At 27.0% G+C, this 16407-nt stretch overlaps 3 protein-coding genes across 3 annotated transcripts; 1 reads left to right on the top strand and 2 right to left on the bottom strand.

Moving 5' to 3' along the window:
- Nucleotides 1–46: 46 nt before the first annotated feature.
- LOC103580553 (serine/threonine-protein kinase greatwall) lies at nt 47–5024 on the bottom strand. Its single transcript, XM_008562352.3, has 3 exons — nt 4483–5024; nt 804–2544; nt 47–136 (listed from the first exon to the last, which is right to left on the bottom strand). The coding sequence occupies exons 1-3, from the start codon at nt 4708–4710 to the stop codon at nt 90–92; spliced, it is 2016 nt and encodes a 671-aa protein (XP_008560574.1). The 5' UTR covers nt 4711–5024; the 3' UTR covers nt 47–89.
- A 1768-nt stretch (nt 5025–6792) lies between these two features.
- On the top strand, nt 6793–9237 carry LOC103580567 (retinol dehydrogenase 13). Its single transcript, XM_014439341.2, has 4 exons — nt 6793–7042; nt 7115–7280; nt 8336–8967; nt 9053–9237. Exons 1-4 carry the CDS (start codon nt 6966–6968, stop codon nt 9153–9155), a joined length of 978 nt encoding a protein of 325 aa, XP_014294827.1. The 5' UTR covers nt 6793–6965; the 3' UTR covers nt 9156–9237.
- Nucleotides 9238–11364: 2127 nt separating this feature from the next.
- Nucleotides 11365–12098, bottom strand: LOC103580568 (ankyrin repeat and SOCS box protein 3-like). The gene is made up of 2 exons (XM_008562373.1): nt 11526–12098; nt 11365–11379 (listed from the first exon to the last, which is right to left on the bottom strand). The coding sequence occupies exons 1-2, from the start codon at nt 12096–12098 to the stop codon at nt 11365–11367; spliced, it is 588 nt and encodes a 195-aa protein (XP_008560595.1).
- Nucleotides 12099–16407: the final 4309 nt, after the last annotated feature.

The following is a 16407-nucleotide window of genomic DNA, read 5'->3' as shown; positions in this document are numbered from 1 at the left end:
TACATATAATTGATATAAAAAATAAGGTTTATTACCAGAAATTTATTTAATAATATACAATGCTGAAACCCTTGGCCTTATAATTTCTTTTAATTTTCACAGCTACTGACATTAAGATGCTGCATTATATTTCGAGCTGAAAAATAAATATTGAATTTCAATACCCTACTTCATTTTATTTTGTCTGAGTACTTACATGACTATATTTAAGTTAAAAAAATTTATTTCAATTTCAAAAATCTTTTTTTTTTATTGAAAATTTATACCAGTATCGTATGAAAAATTAAATTTCCTCTGGAAAGAATACTCACATTCATATGATTCGATATAATAATTTTTTTTTTAATTTTTAGAATTGAAAAAATTTTTTTCAATCAAAATTAGTATAAAAAATTTTAAGAATTAAATCCCCTTTGGAAAGAATACCAACATCGATATATTTTGATAATACAATTTCAAAAAGTCAAAAAAATTTTTTTTTATCAAAATTAGTATAAAAAGGGTCAGAATTAAATTTCCTCTGGAAAGAATACAAACATCGATATATTTTGATAATACATTTTTTTTTAATTTTCAAAATTCGCAAAAAAAAATGTATTCTCAAAATTGACATTAGAATGATGCGAACTATTGAATTTCCTCTGAAAGAAGTACCAAAATCACCGTACTACAATAACAATTTTTTATTTGAAATTTTTAAAAACCAAAACTATTTTTTAGAAATTGATATCAGTATCATGTAAAAAAATTAATATTCCTATCGTTAGAGTACCCACAACATAATATAAAAAAAAAAAACCAACCTTGAAAATAGCAAGTATCCCAGTTATCATCAGGTTTGGGTACAAAAGGCGGGACAGCTTCCGCTGGAGTATCCCACGGAAACTCTTTAAAAAACTCCATTTTCCTGACATCTTTAGCCGTCGGTCTTTCATTTTGATCCAACGTCAGCAGTCTATCAATAGCCTCAATAGCTTTTTTCGACAAAACTTCGTCTCCCTCGGGCCAAGGAATATCTCTCGCCAGTATATTCTCAAACACCTTCTGCGGAGTTTCATCATTAAACGGTGGAATGCCTGTGCAAAATTCATACAAACAGACTCCAAGTGCCCACCAATCAACAGCAGCACCGTGTCCCTGTTTAAGTAACAATTCAGGCGCCAAATAATCCGGCGTTCCCAGTATCCTATTATCCGACTTATCGCCCCTCCTCACACTCTTGGGAGTCCTGTAGGGGGTGAAATTAACGTCATTTGAATTACTAGCTGGTGTTTTTATCGGAGAAATAGCACGTGGCGACCTCTCGCTATCAGTCGAGGGAATTTCAAATCTCATTTCCTTTTTTTCGCCTCCAGCTTTATGTCCTTGCCTTGATGATGATACCGGCGTAGAAAAAGCAACTCTTGTACTTTCAGCTGTACATACTTCCGGTTTTTCAACAATTGGTCTTAAAATTTCTCCACTAAAACTCGGCGTCCGTGAATTTAATACCCCTCTATTGGGTCTCTTGGGAGTTGAATTAGCATCCAAACCCATTAAATAAATTTCTCTTGTCAGTCCAGTTGATGATGATCCTCTTTTACGTTTAGTTCCTTTTGAAAATGATGACATAAAAGCATTCAATGGACTATTTGTATTTGAATTATTTTGCCGCGAGTTAATTAAACCAATTTCTGTATGTGAGCTCTCAGTCTCGCCTCTACTTAGTGTCAATTGACTGTTGGCAAATCGTTTCGATGATTCCGCAGTATGATAACTACTGCCGCCACTGGGAGCATCAAAGACTTCGTCGTGATCAAAATCAATGTCATCCGCAGATTGGAAAGGATCGATTCCCGATAAATGGCTAGAATCACCGCGAGCTGGAGAAGCTTTATGAAGAACTGACTGCAGGTTTTGTGAAACTGAGGTCTCATTTTCGGTGATGGATCCATCGAGATCAACTGAAGATCGCCCGGAACCAAATGACAGATGTGACGTTAGAGATAATAATTGTCCGGGAGTTCGGGTGCAGAGATTGAAGGCAGTCGGAGTATGATTGACTAGATCGGAAATTTCAAGATCACGATGGAAGGCATTGATGCGACTGAGACCGAAATCGGTTAATTTGACGTGGCCTTCACGGGAGAGAAGCATGTTGTCGGGTTTTAAATCCCGGTGGGTGATACCGTGGGAATGGAGGTACTCAAGGGCAAGACAGACCTCCGCGGTATAGAAAGCGGCCATTGATTCGTCCATGTAACCGACATTACCCAAGAAGCTTTTGAGATCACCGCCGACCATATACTCCATTACAAGATAAATGCAACTGTGGGACTGCAGGGAGTAAAACAGTTGGACGCAGTAGGGACTGTGGGTGATAGCAAGAGCGTTTCGCTCTATCACTACTTGAGATGCCATGTTCTTGTGGATCATTTCATTTTTTTTCATTACTTTTATTGCGTACACTTGATCTGGGTTTGTTTTCTTGAAGCCGAGAAAGACTTTGCCAAAGGCTCCGCGACTTATGGGTTTCACTATTTTGAAGTCATGGATCTCTGGAACCTGGATTTGAAAAAGATAATTAATAAGCAATTTTATGTTTTTTTTCTTTTTTTTTTTTTTTGAGTTACAAAACTGTGAGATAAATTTCTTGTGGTTTGAAAGAATTTTTAGATATTGCGAGGGTAGAAAATTATTTTTAGTGAAATGAACGTGACGTTTGAATTGCTGATGAAATTTCGCATAAAAAGAGTACCAACAACATATTTGAATGAGATGATTTAAAAAAATTTTTTGATAATAATAATTTTACAACTTAATATTTTAAAAACAATAAAAATATTTTGATGTGGGTACTCAAATGACAGGTAATTTTACAACGAATTGAACTGTGATGATTATTTGGAGTTAAAAAAAAATACATTATTATTATTTGTAACAAATATGGCAGGTGAGTACTTGAACAACTGGAAATATTGTCAGAAATTCAAATATGAACTTTGTTATATATTTTGAATTAATTTTAAAATTAATCAGGCATTTCAATAGATTTTTTTTTTTTTTTTTTTTTTTTTAAATCTGTTAACAGAAAAGTTAGTGTAAAATTTGAGTAATTTATGAAGTTAGAGTTGAAATGAGCACCTACAGATCTTTACATACAAGATCTGTTAATAAATTAAGGAGGAAAGAGGTGTAAGATACAAAAAAAAGAGCAGATTCTTGTGATATTTTTTTTTTTTCAGAGTATCTTTTTTATTAAAATTCTTAAAATTTGTGGCATTATTAAGCATCATTCCAAGAATATTATGCTAAATTTTCATAAAAAAAAAATTGAAAAACAAGCCAGTAGTAGTGGGGAGAACCGAGTTACCTTAAAAAAAAGTCTCCATGCCGTAGGCAGGATAACTCATGACTGCCTCATCTGAAATCAAAAAATCAAAAAGATTTCTTACATAAGATTATCTTAGATTTGAACAAAGAATTTTTTTTCTCTCAATTACTACTTATTTTTTTAATAAACGCAAGGAACAATGTTTGGCAAAAATCAGATTTTTTTTTATTGCACTTTTGAAAAATTGAAAAATGAATATTTTGTTTATTCCTTTGTTCAAATCCAAGATAAATTTATGTACTGAAGAAATCTTTTTCATTTTTTTTTATTTCAGATGAAGCAGTCATGATTTATCTTGCCTACCACATGAAGACTTTTTTTTTTATGTAACTCGGTTCTCCTCACTACCACTGGTTGGTTTTTCAATATTTTGTTGCGATAATTTAGCAGAATATTCATAGAATGATGCTTAATAATGCCACAAATTTTAATAATTTTAATAACGAAGATACTCTAAAAACAAAATTACTAAAATAATCTCTTTTTTTTCTATCTCAGACTCTTTTTATCCTTAATTTTTAATAAAAATTTGTATTATTCTAATTCAAAAAAATAAAATTAACATTTCGATGTGGGTACTGAAATTAACAGAAAGATTCCTCAATTTTTTTTCAAATCCAAAAATTAATCCCTATTTTGTAACTCATAAAATATTTATAATACTAAAATCAGCCGGCTTCTAATAATTTTTAGATTTATTTAAAAACTATACATTAAAAAAAAAGTAAATTTGAAAAAATTGCATCCTTAACTTTTTTAATTTTCTACAAATGCATTTTTTTTTTTTTTTTTTTTTTTCATTGATTTATTACTGTTAATTGTCTTCTAACTTCAGGATCATAAATATTAAATAATTTATGAGTGTGGATGTAGCAGATATCAGATAAATTAAAAATTATTAATAGAGTAATTAATTAATGAAACAAAATTTTTAAAAAATGCACATTTAAAAAATTTAAAAATTAAAAAGTGCATTTTTATAAATATTATTTGTTCAATTATTTGTTATATTTATTTATAATCTTCAACCTGTCTGATGTCTGCTACATTCACACTTATAGTAATTTAAAAACTATAAATAAAATGAAATATCAAGTAAAAATAATTACCTTGGTAGATCTATTAACAATTTTCGAAATTGTATTGAATATAGAATTATTACCATTTCTACTCCCATTTTGTACAGGAGTTTTTTCTCCGGAATTTCCCTCCATTATATTGCTATCATTATTTTCTTTACCCTCGTGATTATTTAACGTTCTCTTAACATCACTCCCATTTAAACCATCCTCCACATTAATTTTTTTATTCAAAAAATTATCTCCCAACTGTGCCATTTTATCAAAAATACTCACAATATAAATTTTTAAAAAATCACTTCACATATAAATACTTTTTTAAAAATAAAAACCGTTAAAATAAATAATTTTTTATGAAATCACAAATCAAATCACGAATAATCATTTGATTATTTAAATTTTATGAATATCAAATGATTTTAATTAATTAGTAACCTCCAAAATTTATAGCGTCATATTTTTATTTAAGTATAAGTATATATAAATATATACATATATGGGTATAGAGACGCTTACGTAGTGTTGCATTGAAGGTAACAAATTATTGCAGCTGTCGGTTTATAACAGCTGTTATTTTCTTTCTCTTTCTACGCTCCAAAGTTACAAATTTGCGCGTGCGTAAATTGTAAAATCAAATTTTTAAATTCCGCGCCAGATGGCGTGATACGCAGTAAACAATTGACAGTTGCCGCCATAAAAATTTTAATAATAATAATTTACTTACCCAAATTATCCTAGATGACGGTCTAGTAAACACTCAGATAATTAAAAATAAATTAATTCACAAAATGTTTTAACTTTCAATTTAAAAATTTTTATTTACGATTTAATTTTTTTTTGTAATAAAAAATTTAATAGAAATTACACAAAATTTCTGATAGTAAAATTATGAGTAATTCAAAAAATTTTTTATTTTAAATAAATAAATCAAATTTTTTAAACGAAGTCAAAAACTTAAAAAAAAAAACTTTTTTTGTGGATATTTAAAATTTTAATTTGTAATTTTGGGTAACTTGTTCATGAAAACATTAAAATAGACGTCTTGTTTACACTGACACTGGTCATTCACAATTAACACTACTTTATCATCACTGATCACTAATCATATACTTCATTATTTTTAAATTAAAACCAATGATAAATTTAACATAACTAGGATAATAAGTAAATATTTATTTGGAACCTGCTTAGAAAGAAAGTATTTACTCGCCGGCGTTTGTTTTTTTAACTGAAGTCATCTTTATGCCTTATAGGAATTCAAAAACTGCGCGGTCGGTAATGAAGAGTTAATTATGGGTTAATTCCGAAATGCGCTTGGAATGCAACCTTGTGAATTATTGTTATTACTTGCGCAGTAAATTTAAATATTCGAAAAAATAAATTATTAGAAATTGGAGAAAACTAAAAATTGTACGTAAAAATAAAATGGTGGCAGAATATGAAAGAAAAATATTTAAAAAATAAAAAAAAAACACTTGAGTGCTTGAACAAACCTTGGTGGAGAAATAATATGCAGAAGGGTATCCCAATACACTTGGAGATTTAAATTGCTCCAAGTGTATTGCAGCTAAAAAACGTCACTTAACTGCTATTTCCCACCAGACGATGCCAGATGACTTTGCTCAGGAACTTGTAAGTTATCAGCATCAGCAATCCGCAACACATTACACTAGCACTGAATACTCAACACTTTACGACACCACAGACATTTTACACAATTTTAATTTCACAAACACTGCACATTTTAATGAAGCACTGACTATGAGCAATAAATTTTATGGATAATTCCGCGAATTACCTGCAATACTGAGTTTCAACTTAAACGTAAAGAAGAATCTGGACGCGACTACTGCCATTGTTGATGATACTGACTGCTGCTATTGGACCGCCAGTAGATACGAAGCAATAGAATTACAAAGCTCGACTGCCCTCACTTTAGCAAAAAGTTGAACGTTGAATAAAGTGACGCGCAGTAGCGCCATCTTGGCGCGAAATTAAAAAATTGAAATTTAATAATTTTATTAAAATTTATTTGTGTCAATAATTATATTAATTAGAGTTTAGTCTTTATACTTTTTAAAGTATACGTGAATTTTTTTATTTTCATCAATATTTTATTTACTATTCATATTATTTGCGCGGTTACGCTACAACTACTCGCAGCGGATTTCGGAATTCGCTCTAAAATTTATAAATTGACTCATGTCTGCTTGTGTAATTGCATTACAAAAAAATATTATATATTTGTATAAATTAGTATATAATAATGTATGCTGATTAAATCATCATATTTATTTAATTAAATATTAAAGGATTCAACTTAAATTTGAATTTTTAGTTTGCCGCCATTCTTAATCATAACCTAAAATTTTATACTCGCACGTGAAACTTTATATAAGTATTACTTATACTCATATATTTATCTCTGTATGTCTATTTAAATTGTTTATTGGTTATAACTAATCTGTCAATTTCAAATTATTTTAATTACGAAATATTAAATATATTTTATTATGGGGCTTAAAATACCCAAATTTGTGGTTTTTGGAAGTGCAGCCTGTACTATTATCGGCAGTATTTACTTAATTAAGTAATCATTATTGAATTAAAATAAATATTACAAATTACCAGAAGTAAAATTACTAATTGTTTGTTTTTTCAGGGATAAAATTAGCGGAACCGCTTACGAAGGCAATGAAAAATTAACTAATAAAGTTGTAATTGTAACTGGTGCAAATACTGGAATTGGCAAAGAAGTGACACGGGATTTAGCTAAACGTGAAGCTAAAGTTATCATGGCATGTCGTGATTTAATTAAATGCGAAAAAGTAAATTCAATTATTTATTAATAATTAATATATTTAAAATCTAATAAATGGTGGCCACATTTCTGGAAAACCTGAAAATGTTAAAGAATTTAAAAAAGAATCAGGAAATTAAATTGCAACAGTTAAAAATTAAAAATTTTTTTAATAATACGGTAAAAAAATTAAAGGATGTTCAAAAAATTTCAAATTTTCGAGTGATTTTCAACAGGTTGTAACTCGAAGGAAAATGGTCATACGCCAAAAACAAAAAAAGGCAAATTGTAGCTTCGAGTGTCTAGTTTTCTGATCTGGTCTTAAAATTTTTGATTATGTGCAGTTCTAGAGTAATCCTAAGAAAACTATCGAAAAAAAAAATTTACCCAATTTTCGCTCGTCTTAAAAACGTTCTACGAGCTTCAATAAATTTTTTTTAATAACTATGGTTGATTTTTGATTGCTCCGGAACCGCGCATAATCAAAAAATTTAAAGACCAGAACAGAAAACTAGACACTTGAACCTACAGTTTGCCTTTTTTTTTTGTTTTTGTTGTTCGACCATTTTTCTTCGAGTTACAACCTGTTGAAAATTACTTAAAAATTTGAAAATTTTTTAGTATCCCTTAATTTTTGTAACCAGTGTATTTTGAATCACAAAATTTCTTATTAAATATTTTAACTTACACATTTTTAACATCGAATAATCAAAAGTAGACAATATTAATTTATTTTATTGTGATTTTTTATGGTTTTTCGCATGATTTAATTATTAAATTTGATTATTGAAAATAAAAATATAATAAAAACTTTGAATTTCTGAATAATACGAATAAAATTTCTAAATCAGGGAAAAATGTGAAAAACTTTACTGGAAAACCGGGAAATATCGAAGAATTTTTAAATAATTTTTTTGTGGCCACCCTGATTTAATCTTAATACATAGGTTAGGGAATTTTTTAATTATTTTACTGGAATACCTGGAAAAGTCAGGGAATTTCAGTTTAAAAAATCTGTGACGATGTAATAAAGTTTCATTAAAAAAAAAAAAAAGAAAATAAAATAATTTTTATTTATTTTAGACACGTAAAGAAATAGTTTTGGAGACGAAAAACAAATTTGTTTACTGTCGTCAGTGTAATTTAGCATCTCAATCAAGTATCAGAGAATTTGTAAACAAATTCAAGCAAGAGAATAACAGACTAGACATTTTAATTAATAACGCTGGGGTAATGAGATGTCCAAAGGGTGTAACGACTGATGGAATCGAAACGCAGTTGGGTGTTAATCATATGGGACATTTTTTGCTTACTAATTTACTGCTGGATACTCTTAAAGCCTCAGCACCATCAAGAGTTGTTGTGGTGTCAAGTGCAGCTCATCGTAAAGGCAAAATCAAGACCAATGACTTAAATAGCGAGAATAGTTACGATGAAGCTGAGGCTTATGCTCAAAGTAAACTTGCCAATGTCCTTTTTACCAAAGAATTAGCCAAAAAATTAGCTGGTACAGGTGTTACTGTGAATGCAGTTCATCCAGGGATCGTTGACACTGAGATTACTCGTCATATGTCTTATTCTAAGCGTGCTATTGCCACTGTTATGATGAAACCTTTCTTTTGGTTGTTTATTAAAACACCCATACAAGGAGCCCAGGCTGTACTTAATGCTGCTTTGAATCCTGAGTTGCAAAATGTAACGGGAAAATACTTGAGGTAAATATTTTTAAATATTAATAACAATTTTTTATTTAATAAATGCTTCAATTATTTGTTTTTTTTTTTTTTTTTTTTTTTTAAGTGAATTTAAAATTGTCGAGGAAGAAGAAGAAGCAGAGGAAGTCAAAAATAATAAATTAGCTGAGTGGCTCTGGATCACCAGTACCAAGTGGACTAAATTATAGAATATATTTATTTTAGTTTGATTTTATTATTTTATTTGTTATATATATGTACAAAGTAATTAAAATTTGTGATTAAAAGTAATTTTAATGAGTTTTTTTATAATTTTTCAATGATCGCAATTTTAAATATGACGTTAAAAAGCTACTATTACGTGTCAAGAAATTTATTATTAAGATTTTTGTACCAAATGATGCCTTAGTAACTAAAATTTTTCTTCCAGTAGTTCAGCATTAAAGAATTTTTTTTTTTTTAATCATTTTTTCGAAATATTTGTTTTTAAAGGTACTTTTCAAAAAAAAAAAAAAAAAATACAAAAATATTATTGCTACTTATTTTCATTGTTGGTTTATAGGCTAAATCCTCAAATTTTTTGAATGGTGTTTTTTCGATTAATATTTTGAAAATTTAAATTGATTGTTATATGAGAAATAATAATTATATTTTTTGAATTAAGAAACAAATGATTTACAAACGACAGAAATTTTTTGAAAATATTAAAAATTTAAAAGGAGTTATATTGATGATATCAATTGCTTAAAAACTAAGACTTAACATTAATATGTAATTAATTATTTTTAAGTAAATTTATTAATTATGAATACTAGTAGTTTACTATAAAAAAGTATATGTTTAAGTAATTATAAATAAAAAAAATTATCGTAAAAAAAAAAAAAATACAAATAATTAAAATTAAAATTATATTGTTTTTATTGCATAAAAATATAAAAATAATGTTTTGTAAAAAATATATACACAATATTGAAATATCATAATATGTCAGTGGGATTATTATACAATTAAATTACAAGTTATTAAAAATGCTTATCAGTACTAATTATCTTAATAAATATTAAAAATTATCGGCTAGGTTTTTCAAATCTATATTAGTGAGGTATTTAAAAATGTCCCTTGTAAAAGTACTAGGGAGTTCCATTGCATCGAAAATACTATAGACTCTACTTTTAACTTTTAATAATAATAAATTAGCTGAGTGGCTCTGGATCACCAGTACCAAGTGGACTAAATTATAGAATATATTTATTTTAGTTTGATTTTATTATTTTATTTGTTATATATATGTACAAAGTAATTAAAATTTGTGATTAAAAGTAATTTTAATGAGTTTTTTTATAATTTTTCAATAATCGCAATTTTAAATATGACGTTAAAAAGCTACTATTACGTGTCAAGAAATTTATTTTTAAGATTTTTGTACCAAATGATACCTTAGTAACTAAAATTTTTCTTCCAGTAGTTCAGCATAAAAGAAATTTTTTTTTTTTCAATCATTTTTTCGAAATATTTGTTTTTAAAGGTACTTTTCAAAAAAAAAAAAAATACAAAAATATTATTGCTACTTATTTTCATTGTTGGTTTATAGGTTTTTGGAAAAAATAAAAATTTTTTCGATGTTTACCATTTTTTATTTTTTTCATATAAAACTTTGACATTTTTTTCCAAATCCTCAAATTTTTTGAATGGTATTTTTTCGATTAATATTTTGAAAATTTAAATTGATTGTTATATGAGAAATAATAATTATATTTTTTGAATTAAGAAACAAATGATTTACAAACGACAGAAATTTTTTGAAAATATTAAAAATTTAAAAGGAGTTATATTGATGATATCAATTGCTTAAAAACTAAGACTTAACATTAATATGTAATTAATTATTTTTAAGTAAATTTATTAATTATGAATACTAGTAGTTTACTATAAAAAAGTATATGTTTAAGTAATTATAAATAAAAAAAATTATCGTAAGAAAATAAAAAAATACAAATAATTAAAATTAAAATTATATTGTTTTTATTGCATAAAAATATAAAAATAATGTTTTGTAAAAAATATATACACAATATTGAAATATCATAATATGTCAGTGGGATTATTATACAATTAAATTACAAGTTATTAAAAATGCTTATCAGTACTAATTATCTTAATAAATATTAAAAATTATCGGCTAGGTTTTTCAAATCTATATTAGTGAGGTATTTAAAAATGTCCCTTGTAAAAGTACTAGGGAGTTCCATTGCATCGAAAATACTATAGACTCTACTTTTAACTTTTAATAATAATTTTTTTCGCTCTAGTCCTTTCTTTAAACGATAATTTAACATTCCACTGTACAATGGGAAAATTGACTCTGTATTTAAATTTAAAATTATCTTACTCTTAATGTGCGTCAATCGGACAGCTAAACTATGTTGGTCCATACTTAAAACATGGTAAAACGTTAAATTACTCGTACTAATATACGTTTCTTTCATTTTCTGTACTTCCTTCCAACACTGATCACGTAGTTCATCAAAAACTTTATCATTTATCTCAGCTAAATTATTTTTTGACACTAAAAAATTAACCGCAGTGAGTTTAACAATGTGACTAAGTATCATTGATTCAATCTCCGATGAACATTTTAGCCGGGATATGTCTAGTGCTGAATGACCAGATCCATTTATTGCGTTTACGTCAGCACCAGCATCAAGCAGATGCTGTACAATATTTAAATTGTCATCGACAAACAAAGCTCCGGAATGGAGAGCTGTCATCTTGTTGCTGATAACTGTATCGACGTCTATCATGATGTTGTCCAATAATAATTTCACCACATCCAAGTTCTCGCGAACGACGGCACAATGTAGAGCACTTTTAGTTACGCATCCATTGACTGGTACCAGGTTGATGTTCGCACCGTATCCAAGTAATAACTTTATAATATTTAAATTCCCTTTTTCGGCAGCATGAACTAGTGGTGATATATCTCTGTAGTTATCAACATTCGGATCAGCACCACCTTTCAACAGCAGCTCAACCATTTCTTCATGACCTTCCCGAATTGCAACAGATAAAGGCGGGTAGCCTGCAATTATCCGCGAATTGCAAAAAATGTCTGAAGTCATCATGTTTTCTTCGTTAAGCATTGACGGATTCATTGCACTAGTTTTTAAATTATTAACAATTTTCACTTTTCACTTAATAAAAATGAAGAAACTATGATACTGAAGAGTTAACTTAACAATTCACTTTGCAATAATGCACTTTGAAATGATGAACTTTGAGTTGACAATAAATTTTTATTTGGACTCTGTCGTAGGAATCGTGCGACTGATGGTCTCAAGATCGAAAATCAGTTTAATGGTTGATGACCATTGCACCTTCGAAATTACCTTAAAATTCCCACCACTTCAATTTTCTTACTCATCCCCTCCCCTTACTTTACTATCCCCTTAATAAGTAGTTTTAGTCCTTAACTTTGGGATAATTAGTTTTTCTCTACTTACTTTTAAATGGATATTAACATAATTACAATGGAGGGGATATTTGAATATTCTTTAAATTTTCTAAGTTTCAGTTAATGAAATAAAAAAAGAAAATTTAAAAAAAATCACTATTAATATAAATTAAAACTTTGCCATAACAGAAAAAAAAATTTTCTATTCTTCATATATACATAAATTTTAATAACTTTTTTTTTAATTACTGTTCATAAGTCAATTAATTTTTGAATAATTTTAACTCTCAAGGTGCCGTTTTGATATACAGATATAGCATTTCGGATCATTTTTAGAGTATTTTTTTTTTTTTTTTGCAAATACTGATGAATGTATGAGGGGATGTTATATTTGATGATATATATGGCAAAAAATATTCATACTCGAAAAATATGGGGAAATATATATAAAGATTTATATATTTTCGTTATAATAAATACGTATAATATAAAATTAATGGAAAATTATATAGTCGCTATATTCGTAGAAAACTATATCAGCATCATATACATATTTCAATATAAATAACATTATATTTATAATATTTATATGTATTAACAAATGTATAACCATCATAGATCTTTCGATATATTACGGAAAACTGATCAATGAAAAAACTTCAATACATGGAAAATCAAATATTTAAACATAAAGTTCAATTCGCCAGATATATTGTCTGCTAATTTATATATATACTTTACATATATGCGTTAGAGTAATGAAAAAAAACCGACCATTTTTTTTTTTCGATCTTGCATGATAATTTGTAAATTTTCATTGATTCAAGAATCCTTTCCAAAAATCATTGGAACGATTGGAAATTTTTTAGAGGTTGCTAATGAATTTCAAAAATAAAAAAAAAAAAAAAAAAAAATGAAAATTCGATTTTTTCTTTTCTTTTTAATTTTTGTTCTCGTTGTGGCAGATATTTATACTCTAAAAATTATTAAGTACCTCAAAGTTTTATCTCAAAATATGAATTTTTATAGATCGCTCAAGAATTTCGAAAATTTTAAAGTTCAGTGACCGAACTTTAAATATTAATATTAAGACTTGATTTGGATTCATTTTTTACTCATAATATAATGGTTAAAAATTTAAAACGAGACAATAAAAAATTCAAAACAGCGTAAAAATTATAATCTTGTAATAAATGTATATTTTTAATAGAAATTTTAATAAGATTAGCATACTTCTAGTAATTATTTTTTTTTTTTTTTTTTTTTTATCATAACTAGTCCACTATTTTCATTGAACGAATTCCAAAGCCGGATATACAACATAATTTGTCAGCATAATATTTATTTTTTTAAATATTATTTTAAATCAACACCATATAATTTTATCATATAATAATTTTTTTCCATTAAAAAATTACGGTCTATTATAATGTTTTTAAAGAGTTATTAGTAAGGCAAATATTCTCGATTGGCTGATTAAAAGTTTTTTCATGTGTAAACTAATACTTGATGACAATATCGTTAAAAATTTTTTTTTTTATGACTCATATTTGAAAAAATTATCGTTAAGATTTCAGTGACTGAGAATTGTCTTTTTCTATAATTTCCCTCTAACAGCATTACGATAGAGATTTCATTTTAATTCAATATTATTATTATTTTTTAGTTAAATGCTCAGGGGATTATTCCCGGTAGTCTGGGGATAGTTTACGAATATAAGTTGCAATTAAGGTATCCCTGTAATAAGACTATTATGACAAAAAATAATTATGTACATTGTCAGTCTTTACCTTCATCCTAATGACTAATGGCGTCATAGTCTATAGTGTCACATACACAAATTGTCGGAAATTTCCCATTTCTGATGTCGCTTGTTGATAAATTTTTATAAATAAAATGTTTGTGATAATTTATCATAACATTTAAACAATGCATTTCCTAGGATATTTCTTCCATTACTACTTTTTCCTTATTATTTTTATAGTTTTTTCTTAACTCCTTATTAATTGTGACTTCTGTGATTATATTATCACTTATGCAAATAAAATTTAAACGAAAAATAAAAATTTATTAACGGAATCTACTAGTTTATGAAAATGGTTATGTGAAAATGATTTATGAATTTAATTTAATTAATAATTATTGCATGTCTATTTCAGTCTTTATTATTCTATGGGTAAGTCGAATCTTAGCAAGCGCATTGTTTAAATATTGTGATAAATTCCCAAAAATATTTTACTTATAAAAATTTATTAGAAATTGGCGTCAGAAATGGGGAATTCCTGATAATTCGTATTTGTAACACTAGAATCTACAATTGCATCAGTCATTAGAATGCAGGTAAAGACTGGCAATGTACGTCACTACTTTTAGGTCGAATAATCTCACCCCAGGGTTTATTTTCATTACAGCTTCCTTATATTCGTAAACGATATTACCATACGCTTGTATTTATTTATTCCTATATTCTTATTTTTGTTCGACAAGTACGAAAAAACTATATAATATATATATATATATATATAATGTTTCCGAGTGCTGTCTTTTAAACGTTGGAAATAATAAGTTTTTTACATACTTGTTTATTTTTTAATATAATTTTTAGGTTTTTTCGCTTATTCCAAACTTACTAAATTTTATTGTTTAAGACTGCCCTGTATATTTTTGGTTATGCAAAAGTTATATTTCAATGAAATGACAATAATTGAGTTACAAAAAAAATACAAAAAACTCATGAAAAGTATTAGTTACATATTATCAGTTAAAATATTCAAAATTCTTGAGCGAGGTTTAAATATTTAAATTTTCGGCTGAAATTTTCAGCATTGATATGATTTTATAAATATTATAAACTAATGCTGCCACGAGAAAGAAAATAATTTGAATTTCAATCATTTTTTATGTTTTCAAAATTCGTGAGCGACCTCTTGAAAATTTTTTATCGAGCTGATTTTTAGAGAGTCTTCTTAAAACATCGTAAGCCAAAAGTTTTTTATAACAGACAAGAAAAAAAAATAGTCGGTTTTTTTGGGTCACCCTATAATATACATATATATTTTTTTTTTCATTATTATCGAACGGGAATAAGAATATAAGAATAAATAAATACAAATATATTGTAATATTGTTTACGAATATTACTAAGCTATAATTAAGGTAATCCCTGTGACAAGATTCTTATACCTAAAAGTAATTATAAGCATTGTTAGTTATCTTTACCTGCATCCTAATGACCTGACGCCATTATATAAATAAATAATAACTAATAAATTTTTATAAATAAAATATTTTTGGGAATTTATCACAATACTTAAACAATGCACTTGATGGGATATTTTTTCCATAACTGCTTTTTTCTTCTTATTTTCACAGTTTTTATTTAATCCTTGCTAATTTCTATGACTGTGATTATCACTTATATATGCAAATGAAATAAACTAAAAATAAAAATTGATTAAAGGAATTAACTAGTTTATGTGAATAATTGTTATTAATTTTTATGAAAATATATCGTAACTTAATATTTCACAATTTTCCAATATTTGATATATCTTTAAAAACCCAGAAGAAACGCCTTACCTTTTCATTTGCAGATCGACTTACCCATAGGATAATAAAGACTGAAATAGGCATGCAATAATTATTAATTAAATTAAATTCATTAATCATTTCCACATAACCATTTTCATAAACTAGTAGATTTCGTTAATAAATTTTTATTTTTCGTTTAAATTTTATTTGCATAAGTGATAATATAATCACAGAAGTCACAATTAATAAGGAGTTAAAAAAAAACTATAAAAATAATAAGGAAAAAGTAGTAATGGAAGAAATGTCCTTGTAAACGAAGTTTAGCTTGGTAAATGACAATTGTTAATTATTCAAAAACCAGTGCAATAAATCCTTCAATGTTTAACGAAGAAAATATGATTTCAGAATTTTTCTGCAATTCGCGGATTATTGCAGGCTACCCGCCTTTATCTGTTGCAATTCGGGAAGATCATGAAGAA

The sequence above is a fragment of the Microplitis demolitor genome, chromosome 6, assembly GCF_026212275.2.
Source record: "Microplitis demolitor isolate Queensland-Clemson2020A chromosome 6, iyMicDemo2.1a, whole genome shotgun sequence".
NCBI classification, from domain to species: Eukaryota; Metazoa; Arthropoda; class Insecta; order Hymenoptera; family Braconidae; genus Microplitis; species Microplitis demolitor.
This window is presented reverse-complemented; position numbering and strand designations above follow the sequence as displayed.

Bases quoted from the DNA above. Each gene is read 5' to 3' on its own strand.
- LOC103580553 (XM_008562352.3), bottom strand. From the start codon at position 4,710: ATGGCACAGTTGGGAGATAATTTTTTGAATAAAAAAATTAATGTGGAG. The intron at 2,545-4,482 runs GTAATTATTTTT...TTTCAAATCCAG, and splicing joins TTGTTAATAGATCTACCAAG to GTTCCAGAGATCCATGACTT. The intron at 137-803 runs GTTGGTTTTTTT...TTTATTTTTCAG, and splicing joins GGATACTTGCTATTTTCAAG to CTCGAAATATAATGCAGCAT.
- LOC103580567 (XM_014439341.2), top strand. From the start codon at position 6,966: ATGGGGCTTAAAATACCCAAATTTGTGGTTTTTGGAAGTGCAGCCTGT. The intron at 7,043-7,114 runs GTAATCATTATT...TTGTTTTTTCAG, and splicing joins GGCAGTATTTACTTAATTAA to GGATAAAATTAGCGGAACCG. The intron at 7,281-8,335 runs GTAAATTCAATT...TATTTATTTTAG, and splicing joins ATTTAATTAAATGCGAAAAA to ACACGTAAAGAAATAGTTTT.
- LOC103580568 (XM_008562373.1), bottom strand. From the start codon at position 12,098: ATGAATCCGTCAATGCTTAACGAAGAAAACATGATGACTTCAGACATT.